The following is a 16,595-nucleotide window of genomic DNA, read 5'->3' as shown; positions in this document are numbered from 1 at the left end:
ATCCCTCCATTGTACGGGTGGAGAAACTGAGGCACGGAGAAGAGACATAATTTGCCCAATGCAGGTGTCTGAGGTGGGATCAGAACTCCTGGCTCCCAGCCCAGGGCTCAGCCCACACCTCTGCACCTGCATGTGCCAGTTGCTGTGTGGGTACACAAGGATGTACACAAGAGTGTACATATTTGCATGCATCCATGCACGCACACACATTAGTGCATGTGTGCACCTCCACAAAGACACATGCATCCATGCACACCCCCAGGCACACATATTTGTGCTCGCACACACAGCCATGTGCACATGCAAAAGATTTACACATTGATTTATACACTGGCAGGGCTGGGTCCCCAGGCCAGCAGGCAGCAGGCCCAGAAGCTCCCAAGGCTGTCCCTTGTGCCGCCCCTGCCTGTTAAGTGGCGTTGCGAGTGTCTCGCAGCAGGTGGGACCCTGCACTGCAGAGAGGAGATGGCCCCTTGGGGAGGGAGCGATTACCTTGCAGTGGGAGGTTGTGCTGAGTGCCCCATTCTGCTCAGGGTATGCCTGTGCCTTCCCTGGGGGGCCCCGCTTGCCGGGGCAGGCACAGCAGAAGACCACCCCCACGGCCTTCTTCCAGTGGAGCAGCCTGCTCTCTTGCATAACCCGATTCGTCTCTCCCGGAGCTGACGCTCTTCCGCGGCTTCTACCCGACGCCTTCCCAGGGTTCCCCCACCCCGTTGCTGCAGCTCTTGGGCTAAATCCCAGTGCCCTCCACGTGGCTTTCACAGGCTGCCTCCCCCCTCCTTTCCTCTTCCCCTCTTTAATTGGCAAACGGCCCCATTAACAAGGGCGGGCTCCGAGGGCCCAAGCTTTACTGCCATCCGCCCAGCTCCAGTCCCAGTTCCGAAATGACTCAGCTGGCGGCCGAGCGGGCAGCTCCCTTCCAGCCCTGCACACGCAGCCGCAGCGAGGGCCCCGAACATTTCACACTCGTGTGATGACAGGGCTGGATGTTTCAAATAGTGACAAGACCAGCGCTGAGCCGGGACCTCCCCCCGCTCCGGCTCGCCGGCCTCCGCACCTGCCTGCCCCTGGGCTCCCGTCCTTCTCCCTTCAAAACCAGAATAAAAGGGAAGCCAGTTGTTCCGTTGCGTGCTGGAATTCCCATGCGCTGACGCGTAGAGCGGCACTTACACCCGGATCCTGAGCACTGCAGACTCCACCTGGTGCCAAACCATGTCATGAGCTATTTCTGGCTGCCGGAGGGTGAGGGGAGGCAGGACGTAAGCACTCAGGATTCCTCGCTGGCAGGAAATCCTGGACTCTGCCACCGACTGGAAGTGGCACATTGAAGAGAAGTGGGGGTGGGGAGGCACCCTGACCTACTGCACCCTGATGTGCCCCACCCCTTTAAGACACCATGGACACTCGATGCTGCTTGCATGCAGGCTACCAATCAGTGTCAGCCTGGTTTTTCCTGGACCCAAGGGGCTCCTGGCACCTTCAGCCTGCTGCCAAACATACTCACCACCAGCGCTGCCTCCCTGCCTTCTACAGAGTGCTGCAGCAAAGAAAGGGTTAATGGCATTGCCACTCTCCTCTGGTACTTTACTCTGCCCCTGCGTGGTGCTTTCATTTATAACAAGGGCAGCTGCACTCCAGTGGTTGGGCCCCTCCAGGCATTGTGCTGGCACGGGGTGGGGTGCTCACTGGTTTGTAACTTGGCGTTGCAGGATGCTGTTCCCGCTGGTTCAGATCCTGCTCAGGACAGACCCAGGGACCAGCAGATCAGGGTCTCACATAGGGTTGATCATGGTGAAACCCAAGTGCAGTGGGCCAGCAGCATGGTTCGTTCTCCTCACTCTAGGGGAGGGGCAAGGCCTCCCTTGACACTTCCCGTTCCTCCACCTGCTCAAGTGAGGTGTAAAATCTGGGGCCTGTTTTTCAGGGAGCATGGGGAGGGCTGGAATTTCCTGGGGAAGAGGAACCAGAGGCACTGGGGGGGTACAGAAGCACCCTCTGGCTTGAAGTAAGAGTAGCAACCGAATGTGGAGCTTCCGCCTCGTACAGGGGTTAGGGTTTTGTTCAGTGGCTTTCAGCAGCCGCACCATACAAATTGTTCCAGCCCCGTCCCTGACAAGCTCTGCTGCCCCTGGTGCCATGGGTGAGAAACACCAAGGCCACTGATTTGCTGTTTTCTCTCCTCTGGCTTTATAATCTCAGAGCTGGATCTGCAACTCCAGGTGCCACCACAGATTTAGAAACCTGCAGGGCGAGAGAGGGGTGGATTTTCCATCCCATGGTGCCTCCAATTCCAGACTGGATGCCTTTCTGGGAGATGTTTGGCCAAATGACTGGGCTTCATTTAGGGGTAACTGGGTGAGATTCTCTGGCCTCTCTTATGCAGGGGTCAGACAAGATCATCAAAAGGTCCCTTCTGGCTTTCAGATCTATGCACCTATGGACAATGTCACCATCTCCTCACCTTGTATACGGACCATCTGCACAGAGCAGGGTATCATCGGCCTGTTATCACTGAGCACAGCTCCACCTACTCCAGAGGCAAACAGCAGGTCAGCTGAGGCAGCCCGTGGCTTGAAGAATCTGCCTCTGGCCACTGGTTTTAAAAGTTTAGCTGGATTCCGCCTTACATCCTGCATTTTGCATTGTGCACAATTGCTACTTGAAGCAGCTTTGTCCCACACCCAGCCTCGATGCTGCCTTGCTGTGGAGATTTCACACACCCACAGACCAGTAGGCATTAGGGTGGGAGAGAGGAAATGAGGCAGAGATAAGTGTGATGGGGATCCCTGCAGTGCAGCCTTGGACCATGGGATCGCTGTGCCCCCTTAACTCTCCAGCCTGGGCTGTCTCTCACAATGCTTTGCTAGTGACAAGCAGCAAACCCCTTCAGGCGCTGTGATCACTCAGCACAACCTCATGTGAAGCCCCCACACCCAGCTAGATTGCATGAATGCTTCCAGAGCCACTCATGAAACACACAGAGAAAGGCACCAGCCAAATCCCCCCAGCTCCAAGCCTTGTATCTCAGGAATATACCGTCCTGCACTGCTCAAGACAAGCAGTGCAAATGTATTAATTGATTCACCACTTCATCAATGGAAAGTGGATATACACCAGCCTTTGCAAAACCTGAGCAGATTTGCCACACACTTCATACAAACTCACTGGTAAAGATAAATAGTAAAAGAAGTTTATTGCCCAAAAAGGTAGATTTTAAGTGATAGGCAAAAAATCAGAGTTAGTTACCGAAATAAAATATATTACATTTATAAGCACGCAGTCTAAACTCTCAACTTTATTAAATTGGGCAACATCTAGATTAAGCAGTTTTTCTCACCCACTGGATATTGCAGTCCTTAATATACAGGTTTGTCCCTTAAACCTGGGCCAGTCTCCTCTCTTGGAGTCTTCAGTCTTCTCAGTGTCTTTGTTGCTTGTGGCATAGGTGGGGGGCCGGAGAGAGGCCCAGCATGTGGCCAGTGCCTGTTTTATACTCTTAGTTCATGTGCTTGGAGAACACAAGTCCTGGCATGTCTTGTGGGCATTGCTTGTGGGCCAGGGAAGGTTGAGGAATTCCGCTGGTGTGGCCTTATGCAGGTGAGTCATTGCATTGTATCTCCCTTCCTGGACAATGGCTGGTGATGTCTGCCCAGCACCCACCCGGGTGTCATTGTCTCTGGAGAGCTAGAATCTGGGCACCTCCCAAACCCACAGCATATTTTAGTGACAACCATACAGGACATTCTCATAACCTCATATGAATTGATGATATACATATTTAGATGGAACAATAGGTTTCAGCACACCATAACCTTTCCCATGATGCCTCCTTACATGGCATGCTTTATATGCAAGATCACAATTCTATATAACTGAGGAATATGGGGGTTACAGGGCGCTCCCCCATGATATAGAATGTCACAGTGAGAGAATCTAGATGTGCTCAGATGGCAGGCCTGGTGGGTATTTCAAACTCAGCCTTTATTCCACTGCAAGCTTTGTACTGTAGATAAGGAGAGGTCTCCAGCCTTTGGCAAACACCAGCAGATTTCAGAAGCAAGGAGCACCTGGCTGGGCTCCTCCCACTGCATTCAGGGAAACCGAAACTTATGCAATTCTTAGCGAAGAACTGGTAACCAGGACTTGTCCCAGTGCCAGTGGGGCTGGGCTTTGCAGTACGTTGCTTCCTGTGCACCGCAGACAGCTGTTGCCTTTAGGAAGTGCAACCCTGCTGGAGTGCCGGCAGATCCAGCTGTGGGGAAAGGCCACCGAACGGTTGCTAAATTCCCATCAGTACAGCTGAAGCAGCAGAGAGAAGGGAAGGAGGGAAGTGGTTCTGCCATGGAGGCTCCTCAGAGGCACCCAGTGGGGCAGAGTTGTGGCAAAGAAATGGAAGACGTGGTCTGTAACTTCCTGGAGGCTCAAGAGGGTGTGGAAAAGCTCCATTGCTGCTACAAGAAAAGGATCCAGGCTACTCAGAATGACCTGCAGTCCCTTCGGGAGGAGGTGATGGGGGACTTCCGAAAGATGCACAGCTTCCTATATGCTGAGGAGCAATCCGTGATGGCCAAGATTGGCCAAGAAGAGAAGCAGGTACTCAGCAGCCTGGAGGACAGAGTGACGGACATCACCAAAAGGGCAGCTTGTGTTCTGGAGCTAATGGATTACCTGAGTGAGGTGGAGGACCATGATGGGCACCTAACAGGCATGGCTGATAGCCAGGTGGATCATCTAAAGGCAGAGCTGACCAGGCATAACAAGGAGCTGAGACACTACCGGCCCGCAGTCCTCTCCAGCCCTTCTCTGACATACATGGTTTGTAAAAGGATGCTGTGGTATGTGATGCGGTCTGCTCTGGAGCACCTCACCCTGGACCCGAAGACAGCCCATTCGCACCTGCAGCTCTCCGAAGACCTGAAATCGGCAAAACTGGGACCCAGGGCCCAGGCTGTCCCGGAGGAGCCCCGGCGCTTTGAGCCATGTCTTTATGTCCTCTGCTCTCAGGATTTCCGCGCGGGCAGGCACTACTGGGAGGTGAGCGTTGGGGGCAAAAGCAACTGGGTGATTGGGGTAGCCAGCCGCTGTGTGAACCGCAAGGCAAAAGAAGATCTCAAACCTGAAAATGGATACTGGGCCCTACGGAAGATGCCAGGCAACCGTTACTATGCCCTGTCCTCACCCCCAGCCCTCCTGACCCTGGACTCCAGCCCCACGAAGGTGGGCATTTGCCTGGACTATGAGAGCGGCAGGGTTGGGTTTTATGATGCCGAGTGCATGGCAGAGATCTGCACCCTCGGGGGCCACTTCCAGGAGCCGTTGCACCCTTTCTTCTGCCCCGGCCTGGTGCTGGCCGAGCAGGACTACGAGCCTCTCCGGGTGTGCGATTAGAGCAGGGAGCGGGAGAGCGGCCATCGCGACCGCTGCCACCACCCTGGTTCCCCCAGCAAACGGCGGGGTGGGGGGGTCTGGCTGGGCTGCGAAGTGAAGGTTTCAGACCAGTGACAGGACAGAGGCGAAATAAACCGAGTGCTGCCCTGCCACGCCTGGGAGTGTTTCGTTTGCGTGGGGGTTGGGGCGCAAGTGGGATCACGGGGTGTCCCCCGTCACCCCCACAACCCCCCGGGGGTTGCGCCCGCCTGCGTGGTCCGCGGGGACGTCCCACAGCCCCCTGCCCCCAGCCTCTGCCCCTGATGCGACACAGGAGCGTGTGGCGGTGTCGCCGACCCCACCGGGTCCAGGGTCCTGGCCCAGGCCCCCCCCCCCCAAAGAGGATGGCGGGGGGGGGGGGGGTTCGGGAGACACCCGCATGGAAACAAAACCGGTTCCTGTGCTGGGGGTGGGGGGGGGTCTCCCCAAAACAAACAAGAGACGGGGCTCGGCCCCTGTGTGTGGGAGGTGGGGGGGGAGCCCCTGGGTGGGGGTTGGGGGAATGGGGGGGGGGGCCCTGGTCAGCTCGGGCAGCTGCAGTTCCCCGCGCCGCCGCCAGGGGCCGCTAGGGCGCGGGGCCGGCGGCGGGAGAGGCGGGTCCCGGAAGCGCCCCCGGCACGTGACCAGGGAAGCCGGAAGCGCGAGCGGGGAGGGGCCGGGATGAGCGAAGGGTCCGAGCCGGCGGCGCCCGCCGGGGTCCGCATCGTGGTGGAGTATTGGTGAGAGGCCGGCCCCGCCCCCAGCCCCGCCCCCAGCCCCGCGCGATGGGGCCCTATGGGGGCTACAGGGGGCGCTGTGGGCAGGGGTGTTTGGTGCGGGCTCTGGGCCGGGTGCTCTCGGCCCTGTAGGTCCTAGGGGGCTGTTGGGGGCACTGGGGGGCTGTTGGGAGCACTGGGGAGCTCTAGGGGGGCTGTTGGGGGCTATTGGGGGGGCTCTAGGGGAGCATTGGGGGCTGTTGGGAGCACTGGGGAGCTCTAGGGGGGCTGTTGGGAGCTCTAGGGGGCTGTTGGGAGCACTGGGGAGCTCTAGGGGGGCTGTTGGGGGCTCTAGGGGGGCATTGGGGGCTGTTGGGAGCACTGGGGAGCTCTAGGGGGGCTGTTGGGAGCTCTAGGGGGCTGTTGGGAGCACTGGGGAGCTCTAGGGGGGCTGTTGGGGGCTCTAGGGGGGCATTGGGGGCTGTTGGGAGCACTGGGGAGCTCTAGGGGGGCTGTTGGGAGCACTAGGGGGCTGTTGGGAGCACTGGGGGGCTCTAGGGGGCTGTTGGGGGCACTGGGGGGCTGTTGGGAGCACTGGGGAGCTCTAGGGGGCCATTGGGGGCTGTTGGGAGCACTGGGGAGCTCTAGGGGGCTATTGGGGGGCTCTAGGGGGGCATTGGGAGCACTGGGGAGCTCTAGGGGGGCTGTTGGGAGCACTGGGGAGCTCTAGGGGGGCTGTTGGGAGCACTGGGGGGCTGTTGGGAGCACTGGGGAGCTCTTGGGGGGCTCTAGGGGGCTGTTGGGAGCATTGGGGTCTCTAGGGGGGCTGTTGGGGGCTCTAGGGGCTGTGGGGAGCGTGTGGCGGTGTTGCCAACCCCACCGGGTCCAGGGTCCTGGCTCAGGCCCCCCTCCCCAAAAGAGCATGAGACGTGGGTGGTTGGCGGGGGTTTGGGAGACATTGGGGGGGCTCTAGGGGGGCTGTTGGGGGCATTGGGGTTTGGGTGGCCTCTGGGGTTAGAGGTTGTGTGGGCTCTTAGGGGGCTGTTGGGAGCATTGGGGGGCTCTAGGGGGTTTTTGGGGCTGTTGGGAGCATGGATGGTAGGAGGGCTCTGGGGGGTTGGAGATTGTGTAGGCTCTTGGGGGGCTGTTGGGAGCATTGGGGGTTGTGTGGGCTGCAGAGGGGATCTTGTCATGGAGGGAATGTGGTGGGGGAGTGTTTAGTGGTGGGCTAAATTAGGTGGATGGGAGTTACTGGCAGTTCACAGAGAGGAGACTAGTGTAATGGGTGCATAGCGGGATGTGGGGTTCAGTGGGAATATGATGGGGTGATGGTCTTTAGGGGGATGCCCCATATCCATTCCAACATCTTTGCATGTTGCTCTGCAGTTCAGCTCCAACTAGATCTCTGCTCTGTATAGCAATGCATTGAAATTTGTCTTCCCCTATGTTAGCTTCTCAGCAGCTCCAGTAGCCTATCCAAAGCTTTACCCTGTGTGTGCCTTTTTCGACCATCTGTTTTTCTTCCTTTCTTATCAGCGAGCCCTGTGGATTTGAGTCCACATACCTGGAATTGGCAAGTGCAGTGAAAGAAGAGTACCCAGATATAGAAATCGAATCCAGGCTTGGGGGGAAAGGTAGGATTTTCCACCAAACTTTCGTAACTACTTAGGTGCTACCATGCCAACCTTGCAGCCTCAAAGCTTTGTCCTCTAAAGGCCACCTAGGTGACATGTCTTGTGTATTGGCACATAATTCAAGGGTGAAAGGGGTTAAAAGTGCAGAGAGGAGGAGATCGCTTTGGTCCCATACACATGGTTTCCTACAGGATATGTAACTGGACCTGCTAACCACAAGAACTGCCTCTTTCTGCAGCCAACTGAGAATATTGGGCTCAACAGGAATGCAGCAAGTGATGGATCTCAGTTTGAAACCTTCAGGACCGTGGGGCAGGGCTTTTTTGGTTGAGATTCATGGTATGGAATGCCCTTTCACCAGTGACCTGCTGGAATCTGCATCTTCTAGGGCCCTGGGCAGGACAAAGCTCTGTGCATATAAAGAATCCCCTTTATGTTTGCTACACTCCAGACCTGTCATGTCTTATCATGAGGGACTCTACACCACACATGCACACAACCCATGCTGTCCCTGCTTAGCACATGGTGTCTGACAAGGTCACTGCCTCAGACCAAGTGATGTGGGCAGTAATCTTAATGAGGGAGAGGATACTTAACGTTATTCAGGTGGGTTTAATTGTACAAGGATGTTGGGATATTACTGTACACAGAAACTGATCTTTAACTGCAAATTTGAAGCTGTGTAATCTAATAGATTCATAGATACTAAGGTCAGAAGGGATCATTTTGATCATCTAGTCCGACCTCCTGCACAACGCAGGCCACAGAATCTCACCCACCCACTCCTACGAAAAACCTCACCTATGTCTGAGCTATTGAAGTCCTCAAATCATGGTTTAAAGACTTCAAGGAGCAGAGAAGCCTCCCTCAAGTCACCCATGCCCCATGCTACAGAGGAAGGCGAAAAACCTCCAGGGCCTCTCCAATCTGCCCTGGAGGAAAATTCTTTCCCGACCCCAAATATGGCGATCAGCTAAACCCTGAGCATATGGACAAGATTCACCAGCCAGATACTACAGAAAATTCTTTCCTGGGTAACTCAGATCCCACCCATCTAATATCCCATCTCAGGGGATTAGGCCTATTTACCCTGAATATTTAAAGATCAATTAATTACCAAATACAGCAGGACTCCTGGGTTCTGTATCTGAATGTCGCGCCTTTTGGGTGACCAGGGGCAAGTCATGTGGCTTGCTTTCCTCCTCTGTAAATCGAGGATAATAGTTCCTGACCTCATGGTGAGGTTGTGAGGTGTAGGACATTTTATGCAGCTCTTTGAGATCCTTGGATTAAAAGCACATATTTTAAGACAGACCTAGCACAGGCTTGTAGCATAGCGTCAGTTAGATATGTTTTTCCTTGTTTGCTGTCTGTATGCTTAAACTGACTGAATGCCCTGATCTTCAGCATTGAGTAAGTGATCCTGTGGAACTGATCAGTGAATTAAAAATGTAGTTTGGAAGTGTCTGTGGATTGTTACAGCTCGGTTGTGTTTACTGTTTTTAAGGTGCCTTTGAAATTGAAATCAATGGGCAGCTTGTCTTCTCCAAACTAGAGAATGGTGGCTTTCCTTATGAGAAGGATGTAAGTATCCAGATCCCAGCTTGACCCTTGCATCAGCCTGTGTGGAATGTGCCTATAGGGACGCTCCTGTTTACAACAACCCCCTTCTGACCGAGAAGCTTTCTATTTTTGGAAACGACAGGCTTTTCAAAGGCATTTCATCATCCTAGGGCTTTGCTACTCTCCTCATAATGTATCAAGGCACATTTCAAACTGAAGGGCGTGTTATTACAATCAGAACCCTGCTGCCTGTAACAAGAATTCAGACACCATCCTGGACCCTGCTTTAGTGCAGCTTAAACCACAAACTGTTGTCTGCCTCTAATATTACTTGGCTTAGAAACTTTGGCCAGCATTTTCAAAAACGAGTAGTGATTTTGGATGCCTGTCTTGAGACACCTTTTAAGGCATCTTGATTTTTCAGAAGGGGGGTACATAGCATCTTCTGAAAGTCCGGCCCTTGAAACTGTTTCAGGCTGAGCCCACAAGATCAGTAGACACTACTACAATTTTGGCCCAGGTGTGTGGAGAGGGCTCAGTAATTCTTCTCCATTAGAGGCCTATGGGAGAATCTTTGGAGGGATTAATGCCTTTCCATTCTGTCTCTTGTTCTCTAGCTCATTGAAGCAATAAGAAGAGCCAGAAATGGGGAACCACTCGAAAAAATCACCAACAGCCGTCCCCCCTGTGTCATCCTGTAGCCCCGGCAGCACCCTCATCACTACATGTGTTCTGTTCTGATCACCTTCAACTCTGCCCATCCACTCTTAAATCTCATTACCTTGCTGCTTTGCTCCTTTCTGCCTTCTGGCTTAATTATCTTACTATATGGCCAGGCAGCGTCATGTGTGGAAGAGACATCAAGGTAACTTGAATCTCTAACGTTGCTGTACAAAGAGGCTTGTGGGGAATGGCATCACATCAGGTGACTTGGGAGCGGAGATGGGTTAGCTGAGAGCTTACTACATGTTGCTGTTGGATAGGAATGACTAAACTTTGGTACTACTTTGTGCATGCCATCTAACCCCAGACAGCCATCCAAACCCCAAGGAGGAGGAGAGCATCCTCATGCCATCATTTTCTACCCCCTTCCATTCCATAAATGTCCCCATTTCTCCTATTTCTGTAGCACATACATGGGCAACTTCTTGCCTTGCTGTCACCCTCCCTTAAAATCCAAGTAGGTTGGGTGGAGTCTACCAGAGACCAGATTGCCTTTCCTGTCCCCACCAGGGGTTCTAAGTGCACTGAGAAAGCTCTGCCTATTTTGCTTAGCACTGTGGTAATATGGAAATGAGAGAGGCTTCCTGCCATAGAGTAGGAGATAGTCAGTGTTTTGGGGCAGAGAACTGACACAGTGGTTATGAAGACCTGGTGATTTGGATCAGAAGGTTTTAGAGAAGAACTGAATTGTTCTTAAATGCTAAATACTATTGTTAATCATTTAAAAAACCCCTTGTCACTATTTAAATCAGTGCTAAAGCAGAATCAATTAGACATCAGTTTTTGGATAGTAAAATCCCTTTCTTATTTTCTCTCCTGCGAGAACCATAATTAGTGACTGACTTCTAATTGCCCATCTGCTCCCTGCAGAAAACTTCCACCCCACCCTACCCCACCCCTCCTGTTTAACACCCAATTTTCACTTTTCTATTGTCATGACTTTGCCCTTTGACACTGAATGCCAAGGGGGTGAGTGAGCTAAAGGATAAAGTGCTAAGTGACTTAAGAGAATGCTGGTGTTAAAGATAAGAACCTGGCAGTGCCAATGAAATTCTGGCTACCCAGTGTCTAATTTATGCTTTAAGGGAGGGTGATTCTATTTATTTTAGACTCTGTATTTAAAAAAAAAAAAAAAAAAAAGCCAGTAGTAAATAAAATCACAGTAAAACCTTGTTCCTTTTTACTTTGTTGGGGAGTATAAATGACCGGGGAAGATTATCACTGTGTTATTAGGGGTACAGTGCACTGGGCTATGAAAGCTTTGAAACTCTAGCTGTGCTTACAGTAGCGGTCAGGGTGAATATTGTTCATGGATTTCAGTCACCTGGAACTCTGGGTTGCCCAAAATGTGTCGCTTGAGGGTTGCAACCCCTTTGATTAGAAAGGTTGTTGAGAGAAAACCGTTATATTTGTGCTTGTGGGTGCCGTATGCTAGATGAATAATTAGCACTTGTGCGTTTCATCTGTGCATCTGCACTCAAGGCAGTCCCTTGGTCTTTTGCCAGGTTCTCTCTTCATAAAATAAAGCTGTCTTCGATGCCAAAAAGAAAAAAAAATGTGTTTGTGCATTGAGATAGTAAACGATGTAAAATCCTAGTGGAGACAAAAGACATAGGTAGTTTTTTACCTGCATGCAGCTAGATGAGGTCAATCCCCGTACCCCCTGGGGTTGATCTGGTCTAGCTGCATGCAGATAAAAATTCCCTATGCCTTTGTCTCCACTAGGATTTTACATCGTTCGCTATCTCAGTGCACAAACACACACTTTTTTTCTGGCAGCGAAGACAGCTTTATTTTACGAAGAGAGAACCTGAGGCAAAAGACCAAGGGACTGCTTGAGTACAGATGAAATGCACAAGTTTGCTATCTCAGTGTACAAAGGCACTTTTTTTGCAGCAGATACTCAAAGGAGATCTTCCTCATGGGTGAAAGGATTAGGCCTTGTCTACGCTGTTAGAGTGTACACTTGAGTGCTTCAGTGTAGACACTGCCTACACTGACGGGAGGGGTTGTCCTATCGTTTTAGGAAATCCAGCTCTACACAGAGAATTGGGTCGGTTTAACAATGCCACTCAGGGATTTGGGTTTTTCACACCCCTGACCGATATTGTTAAACCAATCTATTTTCTAGCGTAGACCAGCCCTAAGTTAGTGTTTAGAAATTGTGCATACACAGGAAGGTTAGGTTCTGAGTATTTCAATGCCAGTATGGGTTCTCTGATTAGAAAAGCAAATGAGTTAAAAGATAGAAGGTGAACAGCTCAGATGTGTTAATGTTTCGCAGCTAGCAAACTCCTTGGCTCAAAGCATAATGGCTGCTGGAATATACAGAGGACAGAGCTGACAGGATGGGCCAAGTGCTCATTAATATCATAAAATGCTCTTTCTCTCTAGTGAAAACAACATTGATGAAGAAATTTGAGACTCTCTCCCTCAGTTAGCTTGGCTGGAGACCTGGATAGGATTCATAGTTCAGCAAATTGGGCAGAAGTATTTCTTCTCAGATAGATTTTGCTTTAGTGGCCAGAAAAAATTACTTTACTCTCTCCCCTTTGGTATGTTTTCCATCTTAATGAGGATGGGAACTAGTTTGACTGGCCATCAGGCTCAGAAATGCTGGTCGGAATTAATTGTCCATGGCATCTCAGAGAATAGACATTTCTGTTCTATCTTTGTTGTGTTACTGTACTTCCCACCATGGTATCTGAGCACCTAGTCAGCCCTGAGGAGCTTTATAATTGAGGTTAAACTGAGCAGTTGGCCAATTCTAATCAAACCATTCATTGAAAAATTCCAGGTTGAGAAATGCTGTTGGTTACCTTCACTTTTTCCAGCAGTGAGTCAGAAAGGTGGATATCTTTTCAGGTAATGCAGGTGAACCTGTCCTCTTAGTAGGAGTCATTAGTCATCTCTGAATGAAAACTGGCAGGGACTGGAGGCTTCAGATCTCCTTTCTCTCCCATCAGATGGCTAAATTGGATTGAATTACTCATCATAATAATTGTTTAACATCAAACAGATGTTAAAGTAGGCCTTGGCAGAAGGGCTTTGCCATGTGTCTGCCTCAGTTTTCCAGCCTATGTAACACATGACTTAACCTAGATCCTAGTTCTGAGGGGTAGGTAACATGGTTACATCCCTTTGTTCTCCTGCACAGGGGGATGCTACAGCAGTGCTAAGGGTTACTATCTGCTGTGGATGCTGAATATTCCTACTTCTAATGTTTGCTGAGAGGAGAAAGTAAACAGCAAACACATCTGCCTCACAGTAGAAAGGAGATGTGCATTCTTGGGGGAAAAACACTTCAGACAAATAGAGTAGAAAAACAATGTACAATCAAATATACAAATAGTTTTGATACAGTTGATTAAAAACAATCCATCAGTCACCTCGTACAATGCATAAAACTAACATTTTTAAACAGGATCTGGGGATGTCTTATCACAAGTCATCTTCTCCCCCTGAGAAGTTTTGTAAGAGCAAACTTCTCTCTTGCACATGTAGGTCTGGAAGGTTTGAATTGAGGAGGGACAGGTGGAGGGTTTGAATGTTATCTAGGGCATTGCATGACAAACCAGTGTAAACCTAAACGGATATAGGGAGAGACTGAAGCTTTAACAGAAGTCTCCGGGGGATTACCACACTGGAAGACCCAAGCCAGTTTTGGAAGTGGATCATTGCTCTTTAGTGTAATATGCGGCCCTCTTGAATAATTTGGAGGGGCAATGAGTGACTGCTGATTTAAAAAATAAATACTCCAGGTAGAGTGATGAGGAAGCCATCGCACTTATGCGGACGGTGCCACTTCAGTGGGAACACGCTATGCTCCTTCCTTTTAGTTCATTGTCTTAAAACAGGATGTCAAAGCAAGCGTGACCAGCTCAGTGGGTGCTCTCATGGTGTGAGAGATTGTATAGTAGCAAAGCAATACCTATCTCCACCCCGCACCCATTTCGCAGAGCTCGGACAGAGGCCTGGTTCCCAGCTCCACAGGCAGTTGGAATGAAGGTCTGTTAAGTAGGTTGCTGTAGCCGCTGGACACAACGGGAAAGGACTGGTACCCTGATCTCCATTCCTTGTCTCTCGTTCCCATCCTGTTCTCCAGAATGGGTGCTGAATTGGACAGCTGAGCTGTCCTGTCCTTGGCCAGTAGCTGTGCTAATAGTGGTCTGGTCATACCTCCTCCCTTGCTGCTCTTGGTTACTTATTACAGAGAAAGCTCTGAACTACAATGCCTGCCCATGCTTCATCCTAGTTCTCTGAATTGTTGAGGGGCAGGGAAGGGCTGCTCATTTGCAAGCAGCTCCGATCCACCACCACTTTTAAATCCTGTCCTGTTAAAGCTTTTCCAAGGGTGTCTTAAAAAAACATTACTGGTAACCCCCTTCAGGCTGTGAGAGCACATCCACCCTTATCAGTACCCCACGTGAACGAAGGCCTGTCCCCACCCTTCCTGTTAACGACGCAGCAAGGAGAAGATGCCAGTGGTTTGCCACCCCTGTAGGCTTCGTTTCACATTTTTCCAGTCAGAATCACTCTGATTAAAGCCCTTGAATTTTAACCCCACCATTGACCTGGCTCCGGCTTTTATAAGCCAAGCGGCCCAATGGTTGGCATGTGGAAGTGGGAGGGGTCTTAGAATCCCTGCACAGAGAAGGTGGAGATGGAAGAGACCCCATAGGTCCCATGTTTTCCATAGACACCAAGGTATTTGTCAAAATGAATCCGGTTGCATAGATAAATGAAGGACAGGCTTGTTGAAAGCAATGCTCAGCCCCTACATGCTCGCTGGAATGAGACGTGGACCAGCCCTGATCAGTCCTTCTGGATCAACTCCAGTCTTCAACCAGATCTAGTTTTAAGAGGACTGGCAGAGCTGCCTTTGAGCAATAGTTACGGGCCTTGGTGCTATTCTTCCCTGGAGCCTTTCATTACAGGACTCCCGCACGCTGCATAAATGAATTGTTACCATTCATACATTGATACATATCCAAGCTGCCTTGGCTGAAATAGCTTCCTCTGCTGACCAGGCGCGGCCGTTAATCTGATGTATCCTTGGGTGGCGTGATGGACGCGGTGAGGCCGAGGTACTCTGGATTCTCGGCAGTCGGAGTCGTGGTGAAGCCATTGGTTGTGGAGTCTGGTTCGGGAGGGTTGACTTTGGAAGGGTCCTGGTTCCAGTAGTAAGGGTTGTCAAAGGCCTGCGTGAAAGCACTTGCCAAGGAAAGGTTGTGTGGGGTCAGGTACTCTGGATTCTCCACTGCATTGGCGAAGCTGCCTTGGAAAGGGTTCTTTGGTTCCTTGATTAACCCGTTCTTTCCCAGGTGTCCCTTTGGCTTCTCAAGTGTGGACACCTGGGATCTTTGGTGCTTGCTAGGCGAGAGGCAATCCTCCATCTGGTTCACGTACTCTACAAATGGGAGACAAAATGTCTAATGAAAAGGAGTACTTGTGGCACCTTAGAGACTAACAAATTTATTAGAGCATAAGCTTTCGTGAGCTACAGCTCACTTCATCCGATGCATCCGATGAAGTGAGCTGTAGCTCACGAAAGCTTATGCTCTAATAAATTTGTTAGTCTCTAAGGTGCCACAAGTACTCCTTTTCTTTTTGCGAATACAGACTAACACGGCTGCTACTCTGAAACCTGTGAAAATGTCTAATGAATCACAGAAACTGGGCCTCGTTTCCCAACTCCCCATGCAGTTTGGAGCCCGTTTGTTCTTAGTACTTTGCAAAGCCTAGCTTTTTAAATCATTCCACCACTTCCCTTTGGGGGCATTGCCAGGTAACTTTATTCCAGGGCTTTGGAGCTGTGCTTCGGCTCTGCTCCAGGCAAAAATCCTGCAGCTCCACTGCTCTGTGCTCCAGCTCTGGGCTCCACTCCAAAGTCCTGCTTTATTCTGCTTTCCTTTATAGCTTCCTCTACTGGCCATTACCCATAGACAGGACAGGGGGCTGGATGGCTCAAATTGTCTGGAAAGTCCTGTATTCCTGACAGATCAAACTTCCCCTGCTGTTCAGTCTGAAATTGCCCTTATTTCATTTCATCCTATTGCTCCCAGCTGTGTGACACTGAACGGTTCCTCCTGGAGGTTCGCACCCTTTAGATTTCGGTGGGTGGTTGGGTCCCTGGTTTAGTGATTGCGGAGGTGAGATTTTATACTTTGACTATTTCCCTTGCTGCCAGTCTTCCTAAGTTCATGATCCCTCTGCCCTGTTTTTCATTTGATCTTGTTTTACCTTTTCATCACTTCCCCCCCAGCCCCCCACAGTGGAACTGGCAGAACAGCTTGTTTTAGCGCCTTCCTTTCCCCTCCCCCCAGCCCAGCCTGGAAACTCAGAGAAATGGCCTAACTCCAAAGCTATAAAGCAACAAAGCTGTAGGTGACACCAATACGGCATCTCTAGTGCAGAGCAGAAGCATCTTTGCAAGAGTCATAGGCGGGGGCTGTGGGGTTGGAGTGACCCACTTTGAGACATGTGAGCACCTTATCCAGTGCTGGTTGGTTCCACCCAGTTGGCAGAGTCATTAAAATCACAGCCACCCTGT

The 16,595-nt window shown here is 51.1% G+C and overlaps 3 protein-coding genes across 3 annotated transcripts in view; 1 reads left to right on the top strand and 2 right to left on the bottom strand.

Moving 5' to 3' along the window:
- GRB7 (growth factor receptor bound protein 7) overlaps positions 1–682 on the bottom strand; it is a 48,423-nt gene extending 47,741 nt beyond the window's left edge. The window contains exon 1 of the mRNA XM_043503440.1: positions 493–682. Within this exon, the coding sequence (XP_043359375.1) occupies positions 493–636 (144 nt within the window). The 5' untranslated portion in view covers positions 637–682. The remainder of the gene's footprint in view (positions 1–492) is intronic.
- Positions 683–6,014: 5,332 nt separating this feature from the next.
- MIEN1 (migration and invasion enhancer 1) lies at positions 6,015–11,214 on the top strand. Its single transcript, XM_038385955.2, has 4 exons — positions 6,015–6,146; positions 7,659–7,756; positions 9,264–9,340; positions 9,937–11,214. Exons 1-4 carry the CDS (start codon positions 6,088–6,090, stop codon positions 10,018–10,020), a joined length of 318 nt encoding a protein of 105 aa, XP_038241883.1. The 5' UTR covers positions 6,015–6,087; the 3' UTR covers positions 10,021–11,214.
- A 2,141-nt stretch (positions 11,215–13,355) lies between these two features.
- Positions 13,356–16,595, bottom strand: part of ERBB2 (erb-b2 receptor tyrosine kinase 2) — a 41,031-nt gene continuing 37,791 nt past the window's right edge. The window contains exon 27 of the mRNA XM_038385689.2: positions 13,356–15,452. Coding sequence (XP_038241617.1) covers positions 15,082–15,452 — 371 coding nt within the window. The 3' untranslated portion in view covers positions 13,356–15,081. The remainder of the gene's footprint in view (positions 15,453–16,595) is intronic.

Source organism: Dermochelys coriacea, chromosome 27 (assembly GCF_009764565.3).
Source record: "Dermochelys coriacea isolate rDerCor1 chromosome 27, rDerCor1.pri.v4, whole genome shotgun sequence".
Classification (NCBI taxonomy): domain Eukaryota; kingdom Metazoa; phylum Chordata; order Testudines; family Dermochelyidae; genus Dermochelys; species Dermochelys coriacea.
This window is presented reverse-complemented; position numbering and strand designations above follow the sequence as displayed.